This window comes from Ctenocephalides felis, unplaced genomic scaffold, assembly GCF_003426905.1.
Source record: "Ctenocephalides felis isolate EL2017-DRISC unplaced genomic scaffold, ASM342690v1 CF-g0.4_SCAFFOLD_00845, whole genome shotgun sequence".
Classification (NCBI taxonomy): Eukaryota; Metazoa; Arthropoda; class Insecta; order Siphonaptera; family Pulicidae; genus Ctenocephalides; species Ctenocephalides felis.
This window is the reverse complement of record NW_020536999.1, coordinates 68,871,656-68,893,489: the sequence shown is the minus strand read 5'-3', so window position 1 is coordinate 68,893,489 and position 21,834 is coordinate 68,871,656. Positions and strand designations below refer to the sequence as shown.

The 21,834-nt window shown below is 31.0% G+C and overlaps 2 protein-coding genes and 2 non-coding genes across 4 annotated transcripts in view; 1 reads left to right on the top strand and 3 right to left on the bottom strand.

Moving 5' to 3' along the window:
• LOC113375261 (hexosaminidase D) overlaps nucleotides 1–21,834 on the bottom strand; it is a gene marked incomplete in the record, with an annotated part of 38,130 nt that overhangs the window by 6,113 nt on the left and 10,183 nt on the right. Inside the window, 4 exon segments of the mRNA XM_026615206.1 lie at nucleotides 1,612–1,810; nucleotides 3,753–3,910; nucleotides 4,102–4,230; nucleotides 12,280–12,561. Of these exon segments, the coding sequence (XP_026470991.1) occupies nucleotides 1,612–1,810; nucleotides 3,753–3,910; nucleotides 4,102–4,230; nucleotides 12,280–12,531 (738 nt within the window).
• Trnai-aau lies at nucleotides 9–82 on the bottom strand. Its single transcript has one exon. It is a non-coding gene; the product is annotated as a tRNA-Ile (tRNA).
• On the bottom strand, nucleotides 1,939–2,012 carry Trnai-aau. Its single transcript has one exon. It is a non-coding gene; the product is annotated as a tRNA-Ile (tRNA).
• LOC113387825 lies at nucleotides 18,009–20,157 on the top strand. Its single transcript, XM_026625205.1, has 4 exons — nucleotides 18,009–18,300; nucleotides 18,355–19,047; nucleotides 19,262–19,571; nucleotides 19,704–20,157. Exons 1-4 carry the CDS (start codon nucleotides 18,009–18,011, stop codon nucleotides 20,155–20,157), a joined length of 1,749 nt encoding a protein of 582 aa, XP_026480990.1.

Below are 21,834 nucleotides of genomic sequence, written 5' to 3'. Positions count from 1 at the left end.
AAATATTATGGCCCATGGGGGGATCGAACCCACGACCTTCGCGTTATTAGCACGACGCTCTAACCAACTGAGCTAATGGGCCTTGGAGAAACCGTGATTTCTGTAAGTTATCGTTCACAAATTCTTGATTAAATCAATACATGTATATTCATAAATCTAATAATCTCGTATATAACTAACAATCCAGCAACATAATCTCTCATACCAGGCACCTCTGTCTGACTGAGATATGAAAATAATGTATATATGTAAATAAATAAATATTCATTATATTATGAAAAACAACATCAGAAGAATTAAAGTATCATAAAAATGCAGAACAAGATGCAGTGTATTAAATAAAAATGATCTGAAATTATGGTTCATGTATGTTTAAATATAGAAATATGAAACTACTTTATCAAAGGTACAATAAAACAATAAATTTAAACTAGTGGTGAATGGCATCGTGCCTTTGGGCAAATTGCTGCAACTTCCCGTACCGTAATGAAATATTCGAGGAATATTAAATGTTTTCAAATATATTATTTTCTTAAATGCTGTAACTTATATATGTTTCAGAAAATTAAATAAAGAAAACTTAATCAATTGAGTTTAAAATGAAGGATATTGTCTAATATTTATAAAAATTATATAAGCTGAATTGCAAAGTCAAAATTAATTATTTTGAGTATATTAGTGAGCTTTATCATATGAGATAGAGAAACAATTAAAATTTGATTTAATTTTGATATTCAAAAAAAAAAATCCAAAAGCAATCGTTTCGACAACACAAGCAGAAAATCTTTAGAATCATTCAAATCGGATGCTTTTTCTCTCAAAAACTGCCATTTTTCGCACATTTAGCTCGGTATCTCCAAAAGGACTGGACCTGCCTTTGCCAAAAACTAATCACCACTTCTCCCGTCATTACAAATGGAATGTTTTTTGGATCATTCAAATCGGATGCTCCGTTCTCTCAAAACCTCAATTTCTATTTTCTGCACTTTTTGCACCGTATCTCCGAAACGGCTGGATCAGCCTTTGACAAAAACTAATCAGCACATCTCCCTATCACTAGGAATGGAAATTTTTCGAACTATTCAAATCGGTTGATCCGTGCGCCCGAAAACGTGAACGAAAAATTGTATCCATGCACACATACACACACATCCATTTTTCTGAGGTGAAATGTAAAAATTTTCAATTTCGACTTTCGAACGATTACAGTAACTTACCCAGCGGTAAGTTAATAATATCTATAATTAGTTAATAATATCTTTTTATTAGTTAATTATTCCGTTTTTATTAATTTAGCAAGTTGATTTAATATCACAACTGCCCAAAATATAAATTATAAAGGCACAAATTTTATATAAAATAAATAGAAATTATAAAAACCCAAAAGTCATCTACTTGTGTAATTTGGCAGCCGTTTCTTGAACAAACGTTAATGAAATATAAAATTTTCGCTCATATAAACATACTTCTTCTTATTTTAGTGACAAACAATTCAGAATGACAAAGCGTGCAGATAACAGAATTAGTGAATCAGATTTTCTGTCAAAAGCGAAAACTTCTTCTTTGGAAAGTTAATGAAATTTATCCTAAATATTATTGCAATCCACCAACCTGTGGTGATACAAATCTGTAAACATCAGGAGCGTACACCCAAACCATTGGATCCACTACTTTTCCAAGGCCACTTTCTCGGAGCACATGGACATCAATGTGTCTCAGCATATCGTCCCAGATAATGGGCCTGACTCCTGGCCAACGTCTGCGGACAATTTGGGCGACAGCCAGCACATGCGAGATGAAGAGATCGTCTCTAAAAATGAAAAAAAAAAACAAAAATAAATAATAGATGAGTAATTAATTTTTAAGAAAACACTGCTATAGTCAACGATAACAAACAATGAGCTTTTACTAATTTAATAACGCTTCAAATAAAATATTTGGCCCATGGGGGGATCGAACCCACGACCTTCGCGTTATTAGCACGACGCTCTAACCAACTGAGCTAATGGGCCTTGAATTTTGAACTGACTGTTCAGCAAACAGTTCGTTGATATTAAAAATACACGACAAATTCTAATCACAGATAAGCCTCGCTGGTGATAAAACGTGCTATTTCTATTATTAGAAAAGATTGAAAATCGATCTGATTTGCATTTATAGCAAATATGCATACATTTTCAATGTATACATCACAAATCGTCAAGTATCGGACGTTGTTTACATCAAAAATCCTCAAGTATTCAGATGCTAGTAATCTTAAATTTTGTAAGAATTAGGTGATATTTGATTTCTACTTGATCTACTCCTACCAACAATCATATTATTATAGTCTAATCATATTATTATTAATTTCAGTAGGCTAAGTTATAGTAATCGCAAACAAATCTAAAATGAAAATTTTTGCATATCTTTAAGTTAAGAATGGAATTTTATAGAACACGAATCAACCGATTGCAATAATTTTAAAAAAATTCGATTGCTATTGATGGAAGAAATGCTTATTAGTTTTCGGCAAAGGCAGGTCCAGACGTTTCGAAGATACGGAACAACTAGTGGGGCGCATGGCATCGAGCCTTTAGACAAATTGCTGGAACTTCCCGTACCAAAAATTATTTTTTTTTAAAAGATTAACATTTTTGAAAAAAAAAAATTACTCTGAAAATTTAGATTTTTGAAAAACTATAAATTTTTGACCATAATTTACTTTTTTTTTGAAAAAAAGACTTTTTGAAGAAAAGTGTATTTCGAAATATTTTGGAAATTCTGAACTTTTTTTCAAAGCAATCGTACTGCTTTAACTGCATAGAGACGAAATATGGAAGCACGTAAGCGTCGCGCCGCCGTCTAACGGATAAGCATTGGTACGGAACCCATAGGAATGTAAAGAAAATTTATACTTATTGTTGAATTGTCTATAAAATATCTGATAATTTAATGAGCATATGTCTAATGATCATTTTTTACCGCCAAATGGCATTTTTTTTCACTTTTTTCACTTGATCTCCGAAACCGCTAGACCTGCCTTCATGAAAATTTGATCAGTTCTTCACCTTGCTAATACAAGTAAAATGTTTTTTTAATTATTCAAATCGGACGCTCCGTTCTCTTAAAAACTGAGTTACCGTTTTTGGCACTTTTTGCCCTATATCTATAAACATTGAAAACATTTCTTGTGAACATACACATATTAGTTTTTTGTGGAATACGCTCGTCGCCCTTTTTTTATTTTATTATATTTTTTTATTTTATATATTATTTTCATATCTTCAGACAGGGGTACCTGATATGAGATATGAAAACAGTTTTCATATTTTATAATACATATCATTTGCCCATTTCATTTTTCATTAATATAATATTTATTATAATTAAAATATCTTCAAATATCTCTTCAATCTATTTCGTCGTCTATTTCTTTACAATATTTCTTTATTTTCTTAATAATCCTAATTTCCCAATTTAATAAACACTTATAAACTTACAGTATTTATAATATTCTTTTCAGAAATATTTAAAATAATTGTTATCAATTCTTAATTAAATTTTATTAATTATTGATAAATTCTTATTCATCTTTAAAATACGATACGCAAATCTGCAGCAATATACCATAAGGCACGATACCATGCACCACTAGTTTATTTTGTAAAATATGCAAATATTCTTTCTAATTTCCTTGTAAAATCAATAACTTGTCTAGAATTTGCATTATCCAATTATTCGATAAATAACCAATTAAAAATAAATCTCACCTTGGTATATTTCTGCACCGAGGGCACTCGCCCATTTGGAAGACTTCATCACAACCAATGTGCAAATGGGTTATTTCCGTACCTTCATGCAATTCCATCATTTGAGTTATTAAATCTTCTACTAAGGTCAAACTTTCGTTCAAACTAGGACATAACGCCTAAAATAAGAGAAAATATAATTATAGAACAGAACATACATTTATAGATACTTATTTCTTTCTTAATGTAATTAAAGTGCATTGGTAAATCCCAATCATCAGATCATTTACCATTTCATGATAGCAGTTTTTATTACTTTATAGTATTTTAAAAAGTTGTAATTACTGTTTAGAAAATATATTTCTGTTACCTGTGGCGAATCTGGCACTTCCCGTAAATGTTTAAAATCTTTGATTTTCAAGGCAAATTCAAGATGACCAAAAGTTTGTACAAGCGGAATAACATTTAAGTTGCTCTCTTTAGCAGCTTTCAAAATTTCCTGAAAAAAATAATAAGGTTAAATGATGATAGAGTTGGCTTAATAGTTGAATGAAACGGTTAATAAATAGCTTTTCAATTGGTTTTAATTGCCTTAATACATGTGAACTTAATTAGATTTAATTTACAGAAGATGAAATGATAAATATGCTTTGAGAAAAGACAGTTTTAGAAAAAGGAGTATTACAATATTCTTTTTCGCCACGTCAATTAGTGAACATATACTTAACATACTTTTGCCATATTGAAAATATAAATAAATTCGATGGTTTGTTACATAATTAAACTAAAAAAACTAGTTGGTGTTGATATTTTGCCTTGAGGCAAGTTACATGAACTTTCCGATATGTGTAATTAATTGACTTAATCAATAAAAAATAAATTAATTTATGAGTGATTAAAAGTATTCCGAGTGGAGTTATTACACATAATTGAAAGCGAACGAACACGTTAACTCTGAGTATTTTCTAAAAGCAAATTTTCACAAATCAATAATTTTTATAATTGAACCAGTTTCCGTAGGTCTTTAATGGTTTAGTTTAGTATATTCTTTAAGACCATGTAGTATATCGTTATACCAAGTAAATGGTCTAATTTTAATTTTAACAAACGTCAAAAAACCAATCATTTCTCAAACTTTGATGAATTTTTAAAATTAAATTACTTGTCGTAAGGCCGTAATATTTCTATAAGTTGTATAAGACTATGATATGTATCATCAAAAAAAGTTTCATAAAAATCGACTCAAATTTTTTTTCAACAACGAATTACAAGAAAACAGCTTGGTAGATTTTCACCTAAAACTAATCAGTATCATCCCAACTAATATCTTTTGAACAGTTTTTGATTTTTTAAAATCGATTCGGTAGTATGAGGTTAAATGCGGATGAAAAGTTTAACACATTTTTCCAAATTTCAATGAAACGGTTCGGCCGATCGTCGCACAAAATTGACAAGCGATAGTCCTCATTGAGACACATCGAATGGTTTTTAAATTTCTGAAATCGGTTCAGGCGTTTTTAAGCAAACGTCGATGAAAGGTCTAACTTGCCACAAAAACGATACTAATTTTTGCAAACTTTGACAAATTTTTAAAGCTAAACGAGTTGTCATAGGGCCGTAATATTTTAGTACAATCTAGAAGACTATGGTATCTACCGTCAAAAAAATAATAATAAAAAATCGTCAAAAAAATTTTTTTCAACACTTTATTACAAGAAAACGGCCCGGCCGATCTCTACCAAAAACACATCAGCACGATTCCCAACCAATATCTTTCGAATGATTTTTGAATTTTCAAAATCGATTCAGAACTGCAGGCTAAAACGTGGACAAAAAATTTTCACTTTTCTGTTATTTATTCACAAAGAAACAGCTTGGCTGATCGTCGCGCAAAATTGATAAACGCTAGTCCTCATCGCGATACATCTAATGACTTTTAAATTTTTCAAATTGGTCCAGGCGTGTTTGAGAAAATGGCGATTTACTCAACACACACACACATGCTTTTTCCAAATGTGGCCTCATTCGATTCAGAATGGCTTGAAACGTCGAGAAAACATTAGCGATTCAAATTTTTCTCCTTCGGGAAGTTAAAAAATTAGTTATAAAGTTGTTTCAATGCAAGGCTTGACATTCGTCATAAATAATGCAAGTGATACCGTTACTAGAATTGTCTCGTCATTTGCATTTAAATTAAGTGAAAAACTAAAATATCTATTGAACTAGTTTAAGAGAAAACAGTTTCATCGATTTGCGATGATATTTGGCTTGTCCTCGTTTTCTATAAAGGGATATGTGGAGTAAGGACTTATTCAACCTAATCACATTAGGTGGAACCACTTTGTAATATCGATTAGCTACCAATATTAAAATAATAAACTAGATGTAATTGATATATTGCCTCAATGTATCATCATAATATAATTTGCACGAACTTCCCGATATATGTTAATGTCCGGGAAGACCTAACTAGTTGTGTATGGCATCGTGCCTTAAGGTAAATTGCAGGAACTTCCCGTACCGTATTGAAATATTCGATGAATATTAAATGTTTTCAAATATATTATTATAAAATATTGAAACTTATAATATTTTATAGACAAAATATAAGAGCTTACGATAACTTTTTTAACTTCCCGAAGGAGAAAATCCAATTCGCTAATTTCTCGACGTTTCAGGCCATTCTGATTCGAATGAGACCAAATTTGAAAAAGTATGTGTGTGTGTGTTGAACAGATTTTTTGCCGTAAATCGACGTTTTACGATACGAAAAAAGGCTGAACCGATTTAAATAAATTAAAAGTTATTCGATGTATCTTGATGAGAACTATCGTTTGTCAGTTTTGCGCTACGATCGGCCGAGCCGTTTCTTTGTAAACCGCAGAAAAGTGAAAAAATTTTCGTCTAAGTTTTAGCCCGCAATTCTGAATCGATTTTGAAAATTCAAAAACCGTTCGAAAGATATTGGTTGGGAATCGTGCTGATTAGTTTTTCGTAGAGATCGGCCGGGCCGTTTTCTTGTAATGAAGTGTTAAAAAAAAATCGACTATTTTTATTATAATTTTTTTGACGGTAGATACCATAGTCTTCTAGACCATACTAAACTATTGGGGTGTATAGCATCGTGCCTTAAAGCAAATTGCTGGAACTTCCCGTACAGTAACGAATTGTTTGAGGAATATTAAATGTTTTCAAATAGATTATTAAAAATATTGTAACATTGTCTAATATTTATAATAATTATATAAACTGAATTGAAAAGTTGAAATTATTTCTTTAAAGTATATTAGAATATAATTAAAATAAATATCTAAATTATTTTCGATATACCAAAAAAAATTTTTTTCGAAAAAAAAAATTTTTGAAAAATTTTTTTTTTCGAAAATCAATTATTATGTTTAAACAAGCAGAATCATATAAATCGGACGCTTAGTTTCCTCAAAAACTGCCATTTTTGCACATTTAGCTCTGTATGTTCGAAATGGCTGGGCCTGCCTTTGCCAAAAACTAATAACCACTTCTCCCAATCATTGAATGTTTTTTAGACCATTCAAATCGGATGCTCCGTTCTTTCAAAAACTCGATTTCTACTTTCTGCACTCTTTGCTCTTTATCTCCGTAACTGCTGGACCTGCCTTTGCCAAAAACTAAACAGAACATCTCCCTATTGATAGGAATCGAATGTTTTTTGAACCATTCAAATCGGTTAATCCGTGCGCCCGAAAACGTGGACGAAAAATTGTATCCATACATACATACACACATACGCACACACACACACACATTGATTATAACAAGTTAAGAATTATATCATTCTAGATCCTCCCCCCACGATGTAATGCCTAACGGCGGTTTCCGTGGAGACCAGAGGCAAGGGCAAAGCGGAGGTTTTAGTCGGTATTATACCAGGGCGGTATCGAGTCCGACATACCCAGACAGAAGACCAGTCTGGGATGCATAAAGACATTTCCTTCGCGATACAAAAAAAAACACACACACACACATCAATTTTTTCTGAAGTATGCCAAAATGTTCAGAAACCTTCAAAACGTCGAGAAATGCAATAATTTTCGATTTCGATTTTTGGACGATTACAATAACTTACCCTACGGGAAGTTAAATATTACGACCCTACGACAACTCGTTCAACTTTAAAAATTCGTCAAAGTTTGCAAAAATTGGTATCGTTTTATTGGCATTTGTCAAAATTAGACGTTCTCTCAAATACGCCTGAACCGATTTCAAAAATTTAAAATCCATTGGATGTATCTCAATAAGGTTTGTCAGTTTTGTGCGACGACCTGCCGAGCCGTTAATTTGGAATAAAGTGTTAAACTTTTCGTCTACAATTAAGCTCATACTACCGAATCGATTTTAAAAAATCAAAAACTGTTCGAAAGATATTAGTTGGGCATGGTACTGATTAGTTTTAGGTGAAAATCTATCGAGCCGTTTTCTTGTAATTAACTGTTGAAAAAAAATTGAAGCCGATTTGTATGGAACTTTTTTTGGCGATATATATCATAAAACCTTCGAAGCGTGAAGATATGCAAGAATTTTCATTTTAGATTTTTGGACGATTACAATAACTTACCCTAAGGAAAGTTAATTAACACGATTCCCAACTGACATCTTACAACTTTAATTCCGAAAAGCGCAATTTCACTCAAGTTTGAACTTTCCTAAAATTTTCTCGAAAACCGCTTAAGCCATAAGCATACTTCGTACAGCAAAATATAAAAGTTGACGTAGAGCGCATTTAACAAAAAGTTGCAACTAATTACCTCCATTAGGCTCGCCCGTAGGTAAGCGGTTCCGGGTTCGATACCCACTTCGAGCAGCCTGTTGTCAGGCAGCAGTGACAACGATTTTCACTTGAAAATATAGATAGCAATATGTTTCCAAGTGAAAATAGCCCTTGTCGGGCATTGCTGCACCAAAAAAAAGTCAGCCCTATTATATTAATTCTAATAACAAAAATCATTAAATATGGTTGGATTAACCATCTAAAAAATACGAAGTAAGGAGAAGTTTCAGCCCAACAGCTCATAGGACGTAAGGTTCTGATTGCTATTAAAAATATATATATATAAAAAAAATTACCTCCATTAGTTCCATTGGTATAGTCAAGGAAAAAACAAAAATAGCTTTTTTGCTGTTTAATTCATTTTTTGTACTGTTGAATATTAAAAAATTGAACGCAATGGACATTTGTCACGTCAAGAACAAAAAAATGAGGTTTTAATCTAAAGTCTCGCCTTTGTACATCGTGATTCCATTCCGTTCAGCAACTGATAATTATCGCCATCATTAAAATACCATTTCGTCTTAATTCTTAAAACATACTTGTCCGTCGGCTAATAATCGCTTCTTGATTTATAAATTACTATATCGCAGAATATGAAGATGCAGGCGACGCCATAAAATTATATTTTGCCATTGGCATTGACACTTGATTAATTTGCAATAACAAGGTTGTTTCTCATAATACGCTCGCTGTACTTTACATACAATGTTGCAAAGATATTACATGAAGATTGTTCAATAGAGTCGGAATGGATAGTTGGATTTTATTTTGATCCGACAAAAGGATTACATTACTTTGGAATAAAAATCTGAACTTTTCTAAAGAATAAGAACTGTTATAAATAAATAAAAAAATAATGGAAAGGAAGTTTGATGAAAAAGATCATTTTATTCATAGTTATTACTTTAATTATTATATAAATTACGTACTAGTACCTAAATAAGTATAGAAACCTAAATATTATGATCATTAGAGTAATTATTAATTTCAGTTCAATGTTAATTTCTTTCATTAAAAATGTAAAGATTTTATTAATTAATAAAATAATGTATATTTTAATATAAAAACTAGTTGGTTTGGTATTTAGCCTTGAGGCAAGTTACATGAACTTCCCGATATGTGTAAATAATCGACTTAATCAAAAAAAAAATGTGTAAATAATATACTTCATCAATCCTACTTTAAAAAAAACGATAATAATTTTAGCAAAGTTTGACGAATTTTTAAAATTAAACTACTTGTCGTAAGGCCGTAATATTACAGTAAGTTCTATAAGACCATATGTATATCGCCAAAAAAAAGTTTCATGAAAATCGGCTTAAATTTTTTTTTCAACAGTTAATTACAAGAAAACGGCTCGGTAGATTTTCACCTAAAATTAATCAGTACCATTTGCAACTAATATCTTTCGAACAGTTTTTGATTTTTTAAAATCGATTCGGTAGGATTAGCTTAAATGTGGACGAAAAGTTTAACACTTTTTTTTCAAATTGCAAAGAAACGGCTTGGCAGATCGTCGCACAAAACTGACAATCGATAGTCCTCACCGAAATACGTCAATTTTTTTTTTTCAATAATTATTACAACTGCCAAATTATTAACATCAAGTAATATTGATAAATAATAACATAAATTTAAATAAATAAAAGTGCAAAGGATAAAATTTACATGAAAATAATATCCGTAATATGATTTGATATAAAATATAAGCAAATAATAATAAAAATAAAATTAATAAATAATATAAATAAAATTTCTGAATGATAAAATAATACTAGAAAAAAAAAAAAAATATATTACAAAATAACAATAATAGAAATAGTAAGATAATAATAATAATAATAATAATAATAATAATAATAATAATAATAATAATAATAATTTACAAATTTATGAGCTCGTTTGGAATTTTTCGTTTAAATACATCAAATGGCTTTTAAATTTCTAAAATCGGTTCAGGCGTTTTTGAAAAAACGTCGATCAAAAGTCTAATTTTGACAAATGCCAAAAAACGATACCAATTTTTGCAAACTTTGACGAATTTTTAAAGCTGAACCAGTTGTCTTAGGACCGTAATATTTTAGTATGATCTTGAAGACTATGGTATCTACTGTCAAAAAAATAATCATAAAAATCGTCGTTTTTTTTTTTTTTAACTTTATTACAAGAAAACGGCCCGATCTCTACCAAAAACTAATCAGCACGATTCCCAATCAATATCTTTCGAACGGTTTTTGAATTTTCAAAATCGATTCAGAATTGCGGGCTAAAACGTAGACGAACAATTTTTCACTTTTCTGCGATTTATAAAGAAACGGCTCGGTCGATCGTCGCACAAAACTGACAAACAATAGTCCTCGTCGAGATACATCGAATGGCTTTTAAATTTTTGAATTCGGCCCAGCCGTTTTCGAGAAAACGTTGATTTACGGCAAAAAATCTATTCACACACACACACACATACTTTTTCCAAATTTGGTCTCATTCGATTCAGAATGGCCTGAAACGTCGAGAAAACATAAAATTAGAGAATCGGTTTTTTTATGAAAACATAAACTTCTCCTTCGGGAAGTTTATAATATTACTACTACTATTTATAATATATTTTAACAATGTGTCTAAAACTGGCACAGATTTTACCTTGAAATAAAAGTTTAATTATGATCACTTAACTATTTCGAGTATATATAAATCGTTCGTTTTCTATTGATAAGATTTATTTTACGTCTTAAGGTCTTTTAAATATACTTAATAGCAATCAGAACTGAACGAGCTGTTGAGCTGACTTCTTAAACGACGTGACTTTTTTTTACAGATGGCATCCCGAACAGTTTTCCAAAAAGTGATTGACAATTTCTGTAATAGGGAAGAGCTGGGTACGGTTGTGCCAGGGTACAATAGTGACAGTCGTCATAACAGCTAAACTATACTTAATTTCATGTAGGGCTCAAAGTGAGAAAGATATAGTATATTAGAAGTTAATACCAGAAATTAGTTTTTGAGTAGATAATATGGCTAGGCAACGATATTTTGTTTTCAAAAGTGTGGTTTGGGTACGGTTGTAACATGTAGTTGTGGGTATTGTCCTTTTCGGGTGAAAATTAATCAGATAAAGGCAAGCCTCACTTAATTAAGCCAAATGCGGAAGAGAAAGAGTAAAGAAAATTCAAGACCAGAAAAAAATTCACAAACATTTCTTGTTAACTTTGTTTAAAAAATTATGTTTTGTTATATATGCCATATTATATTCATAAACGCTGTTGAAATGATTATGTTGTGTTGAGTAACTATTTCTGACAATAAATGTCTTTATAAACCATATTTTTGTTTATAGCTATTGTTTTAACCTATTTTTATGCCTATCATAACCGCCCCACTCGCACTTTTCTTGTATGCATTTAAGGATAGTATTTCAGTATTTCCACGTAAACAACATACTTCGATCCCAGCTAATAGATAAATTAAAAAAATTATGGTTGATCCAAAAAAATATTCAAAACATTTTTTCCTAAAGATTAATTTATTATTGCCGCAGTAATGCCGGGTAAAAGCTACTTTTCACTTGGAAACATATTGCAATCTATATTTTCAAGCGAGAACTGATGTCGCTGCTACTTGACTTCATGCAGGCGGCTATCCAACATAGAACCTCTAACTCTAGGACCACCGTTCTAACCACTAGGCCACGGTGGAACACATTAATATCTAATAATAATGTACATTACACGATTAATCACTAACCTTTATATCATCTTTTGTGTAAGCGTTTCCTGCCGCAATATTCGCCAGTCTTCCAGTAAACGGAGCCATATCTTCGTACTCCATAAGTACTCCAGTGGCGCCGAGCGATTTGGCCACGAGCATCACTCGTTTTATATATCCGGGTTTAGGAGGTGCCCCCTTGAGATCGAAATGAATCAGTATCCGCCGAGGAGGCGCCGCTATGGGGGCGCCGGAGCTGTCTATCAACTCAGTCGCAAACCCGAGACCCATGCGCTGAAGTTCTTTGTTCCATGAGGAGACCTAGAAATTAAGAATTTATGATTATTACAGACACACACACACACACACACACACACACACACACACATATATATATATATATATATATATATATATATACAGTGGCGTCGGAACCGTGTGGGCTGTGTGGGCTTGAGCCCACCCATGAATTTTGATGGGGTCAGCCACGAGACCACTGGCTGCCTATCAAAAAAAAAACGAGCCCACCCATCAAAAATTTGGTTCCGACGCCACTGTATATATATATATATATATATATATATATATATATATATAGATGAGTGAGTTCTTGAGGGCGATACATCAAACAAAGAAAAGGCAAAGATTTATAAAATAATCTTTAATTTCAAACGTTTCGACATTCAATTTAATGTCATCATCACGTTGGTTGGTTACATCTAGAGAAGTGTACACAACACTAGAAATTAGCACTAACATTTATACAACTAAGTTGTCAACACCATGCATTTTTTATAATTTTTGTATGATGTAAAAAGAAAAATGATAGTTTTATTTGAACAAAAATGTAAGTAGAATTATGTAATTTCTGCCACGACTTCTGTACTTTGCAAGTACCGAGGCATGTATATTACATAATTCTACTTACATTTTTGTTCAAATAAAACTATCATTTTTCTGTTTACATCATACAAAAAATTATAAAAAATGCTTGGTGTTGACAAGTTAGTTGTATAAATGTTAGTGCCAATCTCTATTGTTGTGTACACTTCTCTAGATGTAACCAACCAACGTAATATCCACTGATGATGACATTAAATTGAATGTCGAAACGTTTGGAATTAAAGATTATTTTATAAATCTTTGCCTTTTCTTTGTTTGATGTATCGCCCTCAAGAACTCACTTATATATTTCAACATCAAAATTAACTACTAAATCATATATATATATTAATAAGAATCTTAACTGGTCTGAACACGTGTCCAACCATTTATGCTTCAAATTAACGCGTGCATGCTTTATACTGCGAACCCTTAAATCAAAAATTGGATTATCCAGTTTACTTTCTATTTATTACGCAAATTTCTATTCACACATTGCTTACGGTATCCAATTTTGGGGTTTCTCTAATGAACTAATTAAAGTTTTTAAACCTCAAAAGAGAGCAATTAGAATTATTTTTTCACTATCCTCCAAGACATCATGCCGTAATATCTTCACCGAACAAAAAATTTCAACAGTACCGAGTATATTTGTTCTAGTCACACTTAATTTCATAAAAAATAATCCAGACTCTTTTAATTTGTCTTCGATGTCAAATACCAAGCACAATACGAGACATAAAATAATTAAAGGCAGGACCTATAAACTACACAGCTCCTTTAATACTATCTGCGGTATGGGTAAACAATTTATGAATAAACTGCCGTTACGTGTTCGTACCCTTGATAATAAAAAATTTCATAAAGTACTAAGTAATGCATTAAAGGATTTAACTTTTTATAGCCCTCTGGAGTTTTTAAATTTTGATTTTTTGAATTACTTTCCCGAAAATCTCAACTAATCATTAACGCGACTTTTCCCCCTCGAAGAAATTTCTTTATTACAGGCAGCAGCAAGATCGATGGATCGACGATGGCTAAAATCCCTACGAATCTACGGGCCCTAACTAACTGATGTCACCTACCAGCCACGTCTATGCCTACTATGCTCGTCACAACATAATTCGTTCGTTAAACTAAATACTTATGTTGCACTTCAAAATTACTATTATTATTATTATTATTTCTTCTTTGTTCTTTTTTTTTCTAATTTTATATGATTATTATTGTTAAAATACTTTTAATACTTTACATTAGTTAATTTAAAACTTATAATTTAAAAAAAAAACACTAAAAAATTGAGGTACAAAATATTGACTTTTTTTTTTTTCTAATTATTATCTTCATATGACTGTTATTGTTAAAATACTTAATAATTAGTTAACTAAAAACTTATAATTTAAAACACCTAAAATTGTGAAACAAAATTTTAATTTTTTTTTTTATGTGACTGTTATTGTTAAAATGCTTAATAATTAGTTAACCAAAAAACTTATATTTTAAAAACACTTAAAATATTGTGAAAAAAAATACTTCTTTCATCAAAATACCTAAAATTTGTAAAAAAAAACTTATATTGTAAAAATATTTAACAATAATAATGAAAATGATAGTGATATAATAATAATATAAGACACTTAAATTTGTTAAAATATCATAAAATGACCTAAAATTTGTTAAACAAAATAATTATATTGTAAAAGTATTGTAAAGCTTATTGAAATACTTATTAAAATTTTTAAAAAAATACTTGCAACAAATAAACTAATTATATTTATAAATAATTAAAATGAACTAAATATAAATAAGTTTTTAGTAAATACATTAAATAATAAATAAATAATAAAATAGCTAATAGTTAATTATATTATATTAAACCTATAAAACATTGACTTAAGCCTTATTATAATATTATTATACTGACGGCTTGTAAAATTAATAAATAATAAATAAATAAATAAATAAATAAATAAATAAATATATATATATATATATATATATATACTTTTTTATTCACCCATGACTAAATCATTGATTTTCCGACTTGCTAATTTTATGTTTTCTCGACATTTCAAGTCATTCTGAATCGAATGAGACCAAATTTGAAAAAAGTATGTGTGTGTGTGAGTGCGTGTGTGTGTGAACAGATTTTTTGCCGTAAATCGACGTTTTCTCAAAAATGCTGGATAGATTTCAAAAATTTAAAAGCCATTCGATGTATCTCGATGAGTACTAGCGTTTCTCAGTCTTGTGCGACGATCGGCCGGGCCATTTCTTTGTAAATCGCAGAAAAGTGAAAAAATTTTCGGCCACGTTTTAGCCCGCAATTCTGAATCGATTTTGAAAATTCAAAAACCGTTCGATAGGTATTGATTGGGAATCGTACTGATTAGTTTTTGGTGAAGATCGGCCGGGCCGTTTTCTTGTAATAAAGTTTTTAACTTCCCGTAGGGCAAGTTATAGTAATCGCAAAAAAATCGAAAATGAAAATTTTTATATATCTTTACGTTTCAGAGGTTTCTGAACATTTTGGCATACCTTAGAAAAAATGGATGTATGTGTGTGTGTGTGTGTGTGTGTATGTATGTATGTATGTGCGTGTGTGTATGTATGTGCGGATACAAATTTTCGTCGACGATTTCGAGAACACGGATCAACCGATTTGAATAATTCAAAAAGCATTCGATTCGTATTGATAAGGAGACGTGCTGATTAGTTTTTGGCGAAGGCAGGTCCAGCCGTTCCAAAGATACGGGGCAAAAAGTGCCGAAAACGGTAACTCAGTTTTTAAGAGAACGGAGCGTCCAATTTTAATAATTCAAAAAACATTTTACTTGTATTGACAAGATGAAGAATTGATCAAAATTTCATGAAGGCAGGTCTAGCGGTTTCGGAGATCTAACGATAAAAGTAAAAAAAAATGCCATTTGGCGGTCAAAAATGATCATTAGACATATGCATATCAAATTATCAGATATTTTATAAAGATTTTAACAATGAGTATAATTTTTTTTTACATTTTTATGGGTTCTGTACCAATGCTTATCCGTTAGACGGCGGCGCGGCAGTTGCGCGCTTTGACATTTTGTCTCTATGCAGATAAAGCAGTACGATTGCTTTGAAAAACAGTTCAGAATTTCCAAAGTATGTCAAAATGAAAAAAACATTTTTTTTTTCAAAAAAATTTTGTTTTCAAAAAAAATTTTTTTTTTCAAAAAAAGTAATTTTTTGTCAAATTTATAGTTTCTCTCTAATTTTTTCGAAGTAAAATTTTTTCAAAAATGTTAATCGTTTTTAAAATAATAATTTTTGGTACGGGAAGTTCCAGCAATTTGCCTTAAGGCACGATGCCTTAATTGCCTTAAGACAGAATTCCACTTACAGCTAGTTAAAAAAAAAATTCGACGATTTTTATGATTTTTTTTTTGACGGTAGATACCATAGTCTTCTAGATCAGGGCTTCTTAAAGTGGGGGTCGCGACCCCCAGGGGGGTCGCGAGACTACTGAAAAGGGGTCGCAAAGATCTGATACTTTTCAATCATTATAAACAAAATTTTAAAATTAGTATTATTAGGCCGACTATTTTCACGATAACTTATGGCTTCTCAAGCTATGCTATTTGGCCAATATTTTTGATAAAATCAATGATATGAATTTATCAATGCAGGGATTCTGCGTTAATATGTTTATGTTAAAAAATAAACTTAAGGCCTTTGTTAAAATAATTCTTATATGGAAAAACAGAATGGAAAGTGGATCGCAAGTGGATTTCATTTACTGACGAGTATATAATTAGTAACAATATTTCAAAAAAAGATACTCCTATAACAAAAATTATAGTTAATCATTTGAAGAATATAGAAGTTTACATCCATAGGTATTTTCTCAATGATATCGATACACAACATAAGATTTGCAATCCATTTTCAATTGAAATGGAAGAAATTAATTTTTCAAATTTAAAAGCACAAGAGGAATTTACCGATATAACAAGTGATACTACCTTGCAACTCAGATTTTTTCAAGTGTCTGTGCATGAATTTTGGATTGAAATCAAATCAGAATATTATTGCCATTTTGTGCAACATATTTATGTGAATCAGCCTCTTCTACATTAACTTACATAAAATCAAAATACCGTTCAATTTTAATAAACGTTGAAAATTTATTACGATCTGCACTAACAAATTGAGCTTAGATTTAATTATTTGTGTAAAAATAAACAATCACATTCATCACATTAATATTGTTTGATGTTAATAATAGGTTTTCATTAAAAAAAATGTTACAAAATTTTATTTTTTTATTGAATATGTAGATATAGTTTTATGTTTTCTTATAAAGAATTTGTTACAAAAGTTTATTTTTTCTATTGAATATTTTCTATATATATGAAAATAAGTCGGGTTTTCCTTTCTCGCACAAACCGATTTCGACAATTTTGCATTCGTTGGAAAGGTCTCGGGCAAGGTTTATAGCTAAGAAAATTAGTGGTGCATGGCATCGTGCCCTAATGCAAATTGCTGGAACTTCACGCACCGTAATTAAAAATTTGAGTAATGACATTAGTGAGAATTATCAGAATTATGCTTGGTTAAGTCAACGAGCAATTCTTGCCGCAAAGAATAATGATGTACACGCACTGAATATCACCATTCAATCAAAAATTGCTGGCGATTTGGTGACATACCAATGATTCCGACTGGTCTTCCGTTTGACTTCAAACGATTGCAATTTCCAGTTCGCCTTGCGTTCGCAATAACAAGTCGCAAGGCCAATCGCTTAGTGTTTGCGGGATAAATTTCAAATACACAGTTTGTGTTTGACCTCGGAGCAGGTAACATCGACAAGTGTTCAGTGAATATATATTAAAAAAAGTGACGTAATGGAATCCGGACAATACGGACAAGAAGGCGGACGGCCGCCCGATTGTTCAACAAAGTGTTCGGTAATCGGTGAAACAATTGCAACGGCAATGAATACGATAAATGATAGTTTTGATAATGAAATGTTAATGAGTGAAATTAGTGAAGAAGAATTAGAAGTACATTATAATTCAAACAAAAATCCTAGTAGCATCATGAGTGAGGTAGATGTAATTAAGAACAGATTATTACATAAGTATAAAAAACATACCAGAATTTCTGCAATATCAGATAGTAAAGATAAAAAGAACAGTAACAAAAATAAAACAATTAAGGAAGATAATAAATTAAAAATTATGAATAAAGTAATTGGCAAAAGTGCAACCAAACTTAGAAGAACCGAAAATATTATACATACTGTTGGAAATAATAACAATGACACGGCGTCTAAGATAACAAATAATAGTGATATTTCAAATTATAATAATAGTAATGGAACAAGTAATGAAAGAAATACTATGGTATCGAATATTGTAAATATCAATCAGAATACTGAAGCAAATCGGAACAGTCAAGAATTAAGTAGCGTTATGCAATTTGATGAGTGCGATAAGGATTTAAGTGAAACAACAACTTATGCAAACAACGAAGAAATGACCAATGAAAATATTAGTGCGGGGTCGAGTAATACCGAAATAAATGATCAGAATGATAAAATGTTGCATGACTTTCATGAGTTAGATAACGTAATGCAATTTGATAATTGTGGTGAGGACTCGAGTAAAATAACAAAACATAATGACAAAGAAAACGAAATGATGCCCGACAATTACGAACAGGATAAAGTACGATATGACAGTTACGATAAAGGACCATATATAATATACGTAGAATCTTATAATAAAAACATAGGACGCCTGCATCCTATGGCACTTGGAAAAAAAATTCATGATGCATGGCCAAATATGAAAACAAATTTGGAAGAAATTGGAGTAATTGGTAAAAACAAAGTAAAATTGATTTTAAGTAATGGTGTGACAGCTAATAGACTATTAGATGGTGATTTTTCAAATCGAATAATCTAAGAGCGTATATCCCCAAATATTTAACGGTGCGGACCGGAATCATTTTTGACGTAGATAGCGAATTATCTGAGGAAGAAATTGTGGATGTCATCGAATCCGAGTATCCGATAGTGGGAGTTAAATGTATAAGATCGAAAAAGAAAATCATAAGACATACAAATCACAGTGTGTTAAACTCACTTTTAAAGGGACAAAATTACCAGAAAAAGTAGCGATCCACTCTGTTAAATGCCCAGTAACACCATTCGTGAAAAAAGTAATACAATGCCACAAATGTTGGAGATTCGGCCACGTTCGTGATCAGTGTCGAGGAGAGGTAAGATGTCCAAAATGCGCAGAAAATCACGCCTTACAAGATTGCATAAATACGGACGATTTAAGATGCTGCTTGTGTTTTGGTAAACATGCAGCATATAATAGGGAATGCCCAATATTTATGAAATATAAGAAAATATATGAAATAATGGCAACACAAAACTTAGCTTTTCACGAAGCAAGGTCAGTTGTAGAAAACAACAAGTATGCCAGAATAACCAGAGGTAGTCTAACCAATTTAGACAAAGAAAAGAATTTCCCAGTGATAAGCACAGAAAGCAGGAAAAATTTACAAATTAACAACAACATTCTTAGAAATAAATTTGAAATTTTATCTGACCTGGAAGATAACAATGATGAACCGGTATCGGCCAGCACATCAATATTGTACAGTACATCTACAAGACCCTTCAAGAGAAACATTGCCAAAAAACAAGAAAGAACCAAATATAATAATATAATTAATAGAAAAGAAGATAAATCAAAAGGGGAATCAAGTGAAAGGAACAGGGTGCATACAGATAGGGAAGGTTTTAGAGAAAAATATCGAGTATCCACTAGGAATGAAGTTGATAACAAAGACAAAGAGAAAGAAGTAGATACCATAAAGAACGTCAATGAAGAACATACCGATGAATTTTTGAATTTATTTATCAAACTAGTTAAAAAACACTACAAACCTAATAATAAAGACATCAACAAAATGTTAAGAGAGGTAATGAATAGAATAGGTAGTGAAGGAGATGTGGACAACAATAAGAGAAATTAAGGTTAATGAGCGCATGGAAAATGTGCAAAAGAAAATTATACAATCACAATTACAATTATTTTATGGTAACAAATATTCTACAATTCAACCGTAGGTCTTTGATACATAACAAAAGTAGTATTGAGCATTTCTTATTTGAAAACAAAGTACATATTGCTACATTTTCAGAAACATGGTTGAAGAGTGATAGGAAATTTTCGCTCAGGGGATATAAGACTGTGCGCAGTGACAGAAAAGATGGGTATGGTGGTACTGCAATTCTAGTTAAGAATGAAATAATTATAAACAAAGTATTAGCTTTTAATACGGGAACAATTGATATAAATAAATTCCAAATATCTGGTATAGAATTTTGTGCAGGAAAACATCAACTATCTATAATTTCGGTATATATTGTACCTAACTATAATATTTCTGTTAGTCAATGGAATGATTTATTAAGTCAGATATCCAAACCTTACATAATTTGTGGTGACTTTAATGCACATCATATGGCATGGGGGTGTAATTGGAATGATAAGATTGGCAATAACTTATTGGAAGTTATTAATGACAACATTTAATTATATTAAATGACGGGAATCCGACTTTGAATTTTAAGAATAGTTCGACAGTGGTAGACATTACATTGTGTACTCACGAGGTGGCACATAAAATTGTATGGAATGTCAGGAAACATTCTCTTGGATCTGATCATTATCCAATAATGATGCAACTAAGAGAATCACCTATTATAAATAGAACTAGGGAATATTGGAATTGCAAAGCTGCCGACTGGACAAAATATCAAAAAGTAATTGAGTATTACTCAAATGATTTTGAAGTAAATGACCCGGTTGTTGCTTATACAGAATTTATGAACATAATCAATATTGCAGCGGAGAAAAGTATACCAAAAAAGAGAATATGCTCCAATATCAAACACTTTAAACCTATTTGGTGGGATAATGAGTGCGACGAACTTATTAGGAAAAGAAGAGACGCAGAAAAAAATTATAGGCAGAAATCTAACTACCATAATTATTTAATATGTAAAAACATTAATGCTGAAATCAGAACGATATTCAGAAGAAAGAAGAGAGATAGTTGGCATGAATATACAAATAATATCAAACCAAATACGTCTACCAGGGAAGTATTTAGAACAATTAAATGTTTGAAAAAATATATAGAACCTGAAAATTTACAAGAAAACGTTAACCCAATGATGATTGATAATATTATTGATACTTATGCTCCATCTAGTGTTAGAAATGATTATTTCAATGTGGATAAAAAGGTTTTTGGACGCGAAACATTCCTATTAGTGAAACCTTTACATTGTGGGAATTAGAAATTGCTTTAATTAAAGGTACTGATACCGCACCAGGTATGGATGGAATATTTTATTCTATGCTCATAAACTTGCCAATGGTGGCAAAAGAGATTTTACTAAAATTGTTGAATAAAGTATGGACAAATCCGGAAGTAATTGGGGCCTGGAATAAGTATATACAATTTTAATCAAAAAACCTAATAAAGATGCGAATGAGATCTCCACGTATAGACCGATTTCTCTTGCATCCTGTGTTCAAAGGTAAGGACAGAATGATTTAAAGAAGACTGGAGTGGTGAGTGAAAAATATGGAATACTACCAAAAAGTCAATTGGGCTTTAGGAAGGGTATGGGAACACAGG

Coding starts and splice junctions, on each gene's coding strand:
- LOC113387825 (XM_026625205.1), top strand. CDS start 18,009: ATGGAATCCGGACAATACGGACAAGAAGGCGGACGGCCGCCCGATTGT. Junction 18,301..18,354: donor TAGTAAAGATAAAAAGAACA/GTAACAAAAATA, acceptor TTATGAATAAAG/TAATTGGCAAAAGTGCAACC. Junction 19,572..19,703: donor TTAGCTTTTCACGAAGCAAG/GTCAGTTGTAGA, acceptor CAACATTCTTAG/AAATAAATTTGAAATTTTAT.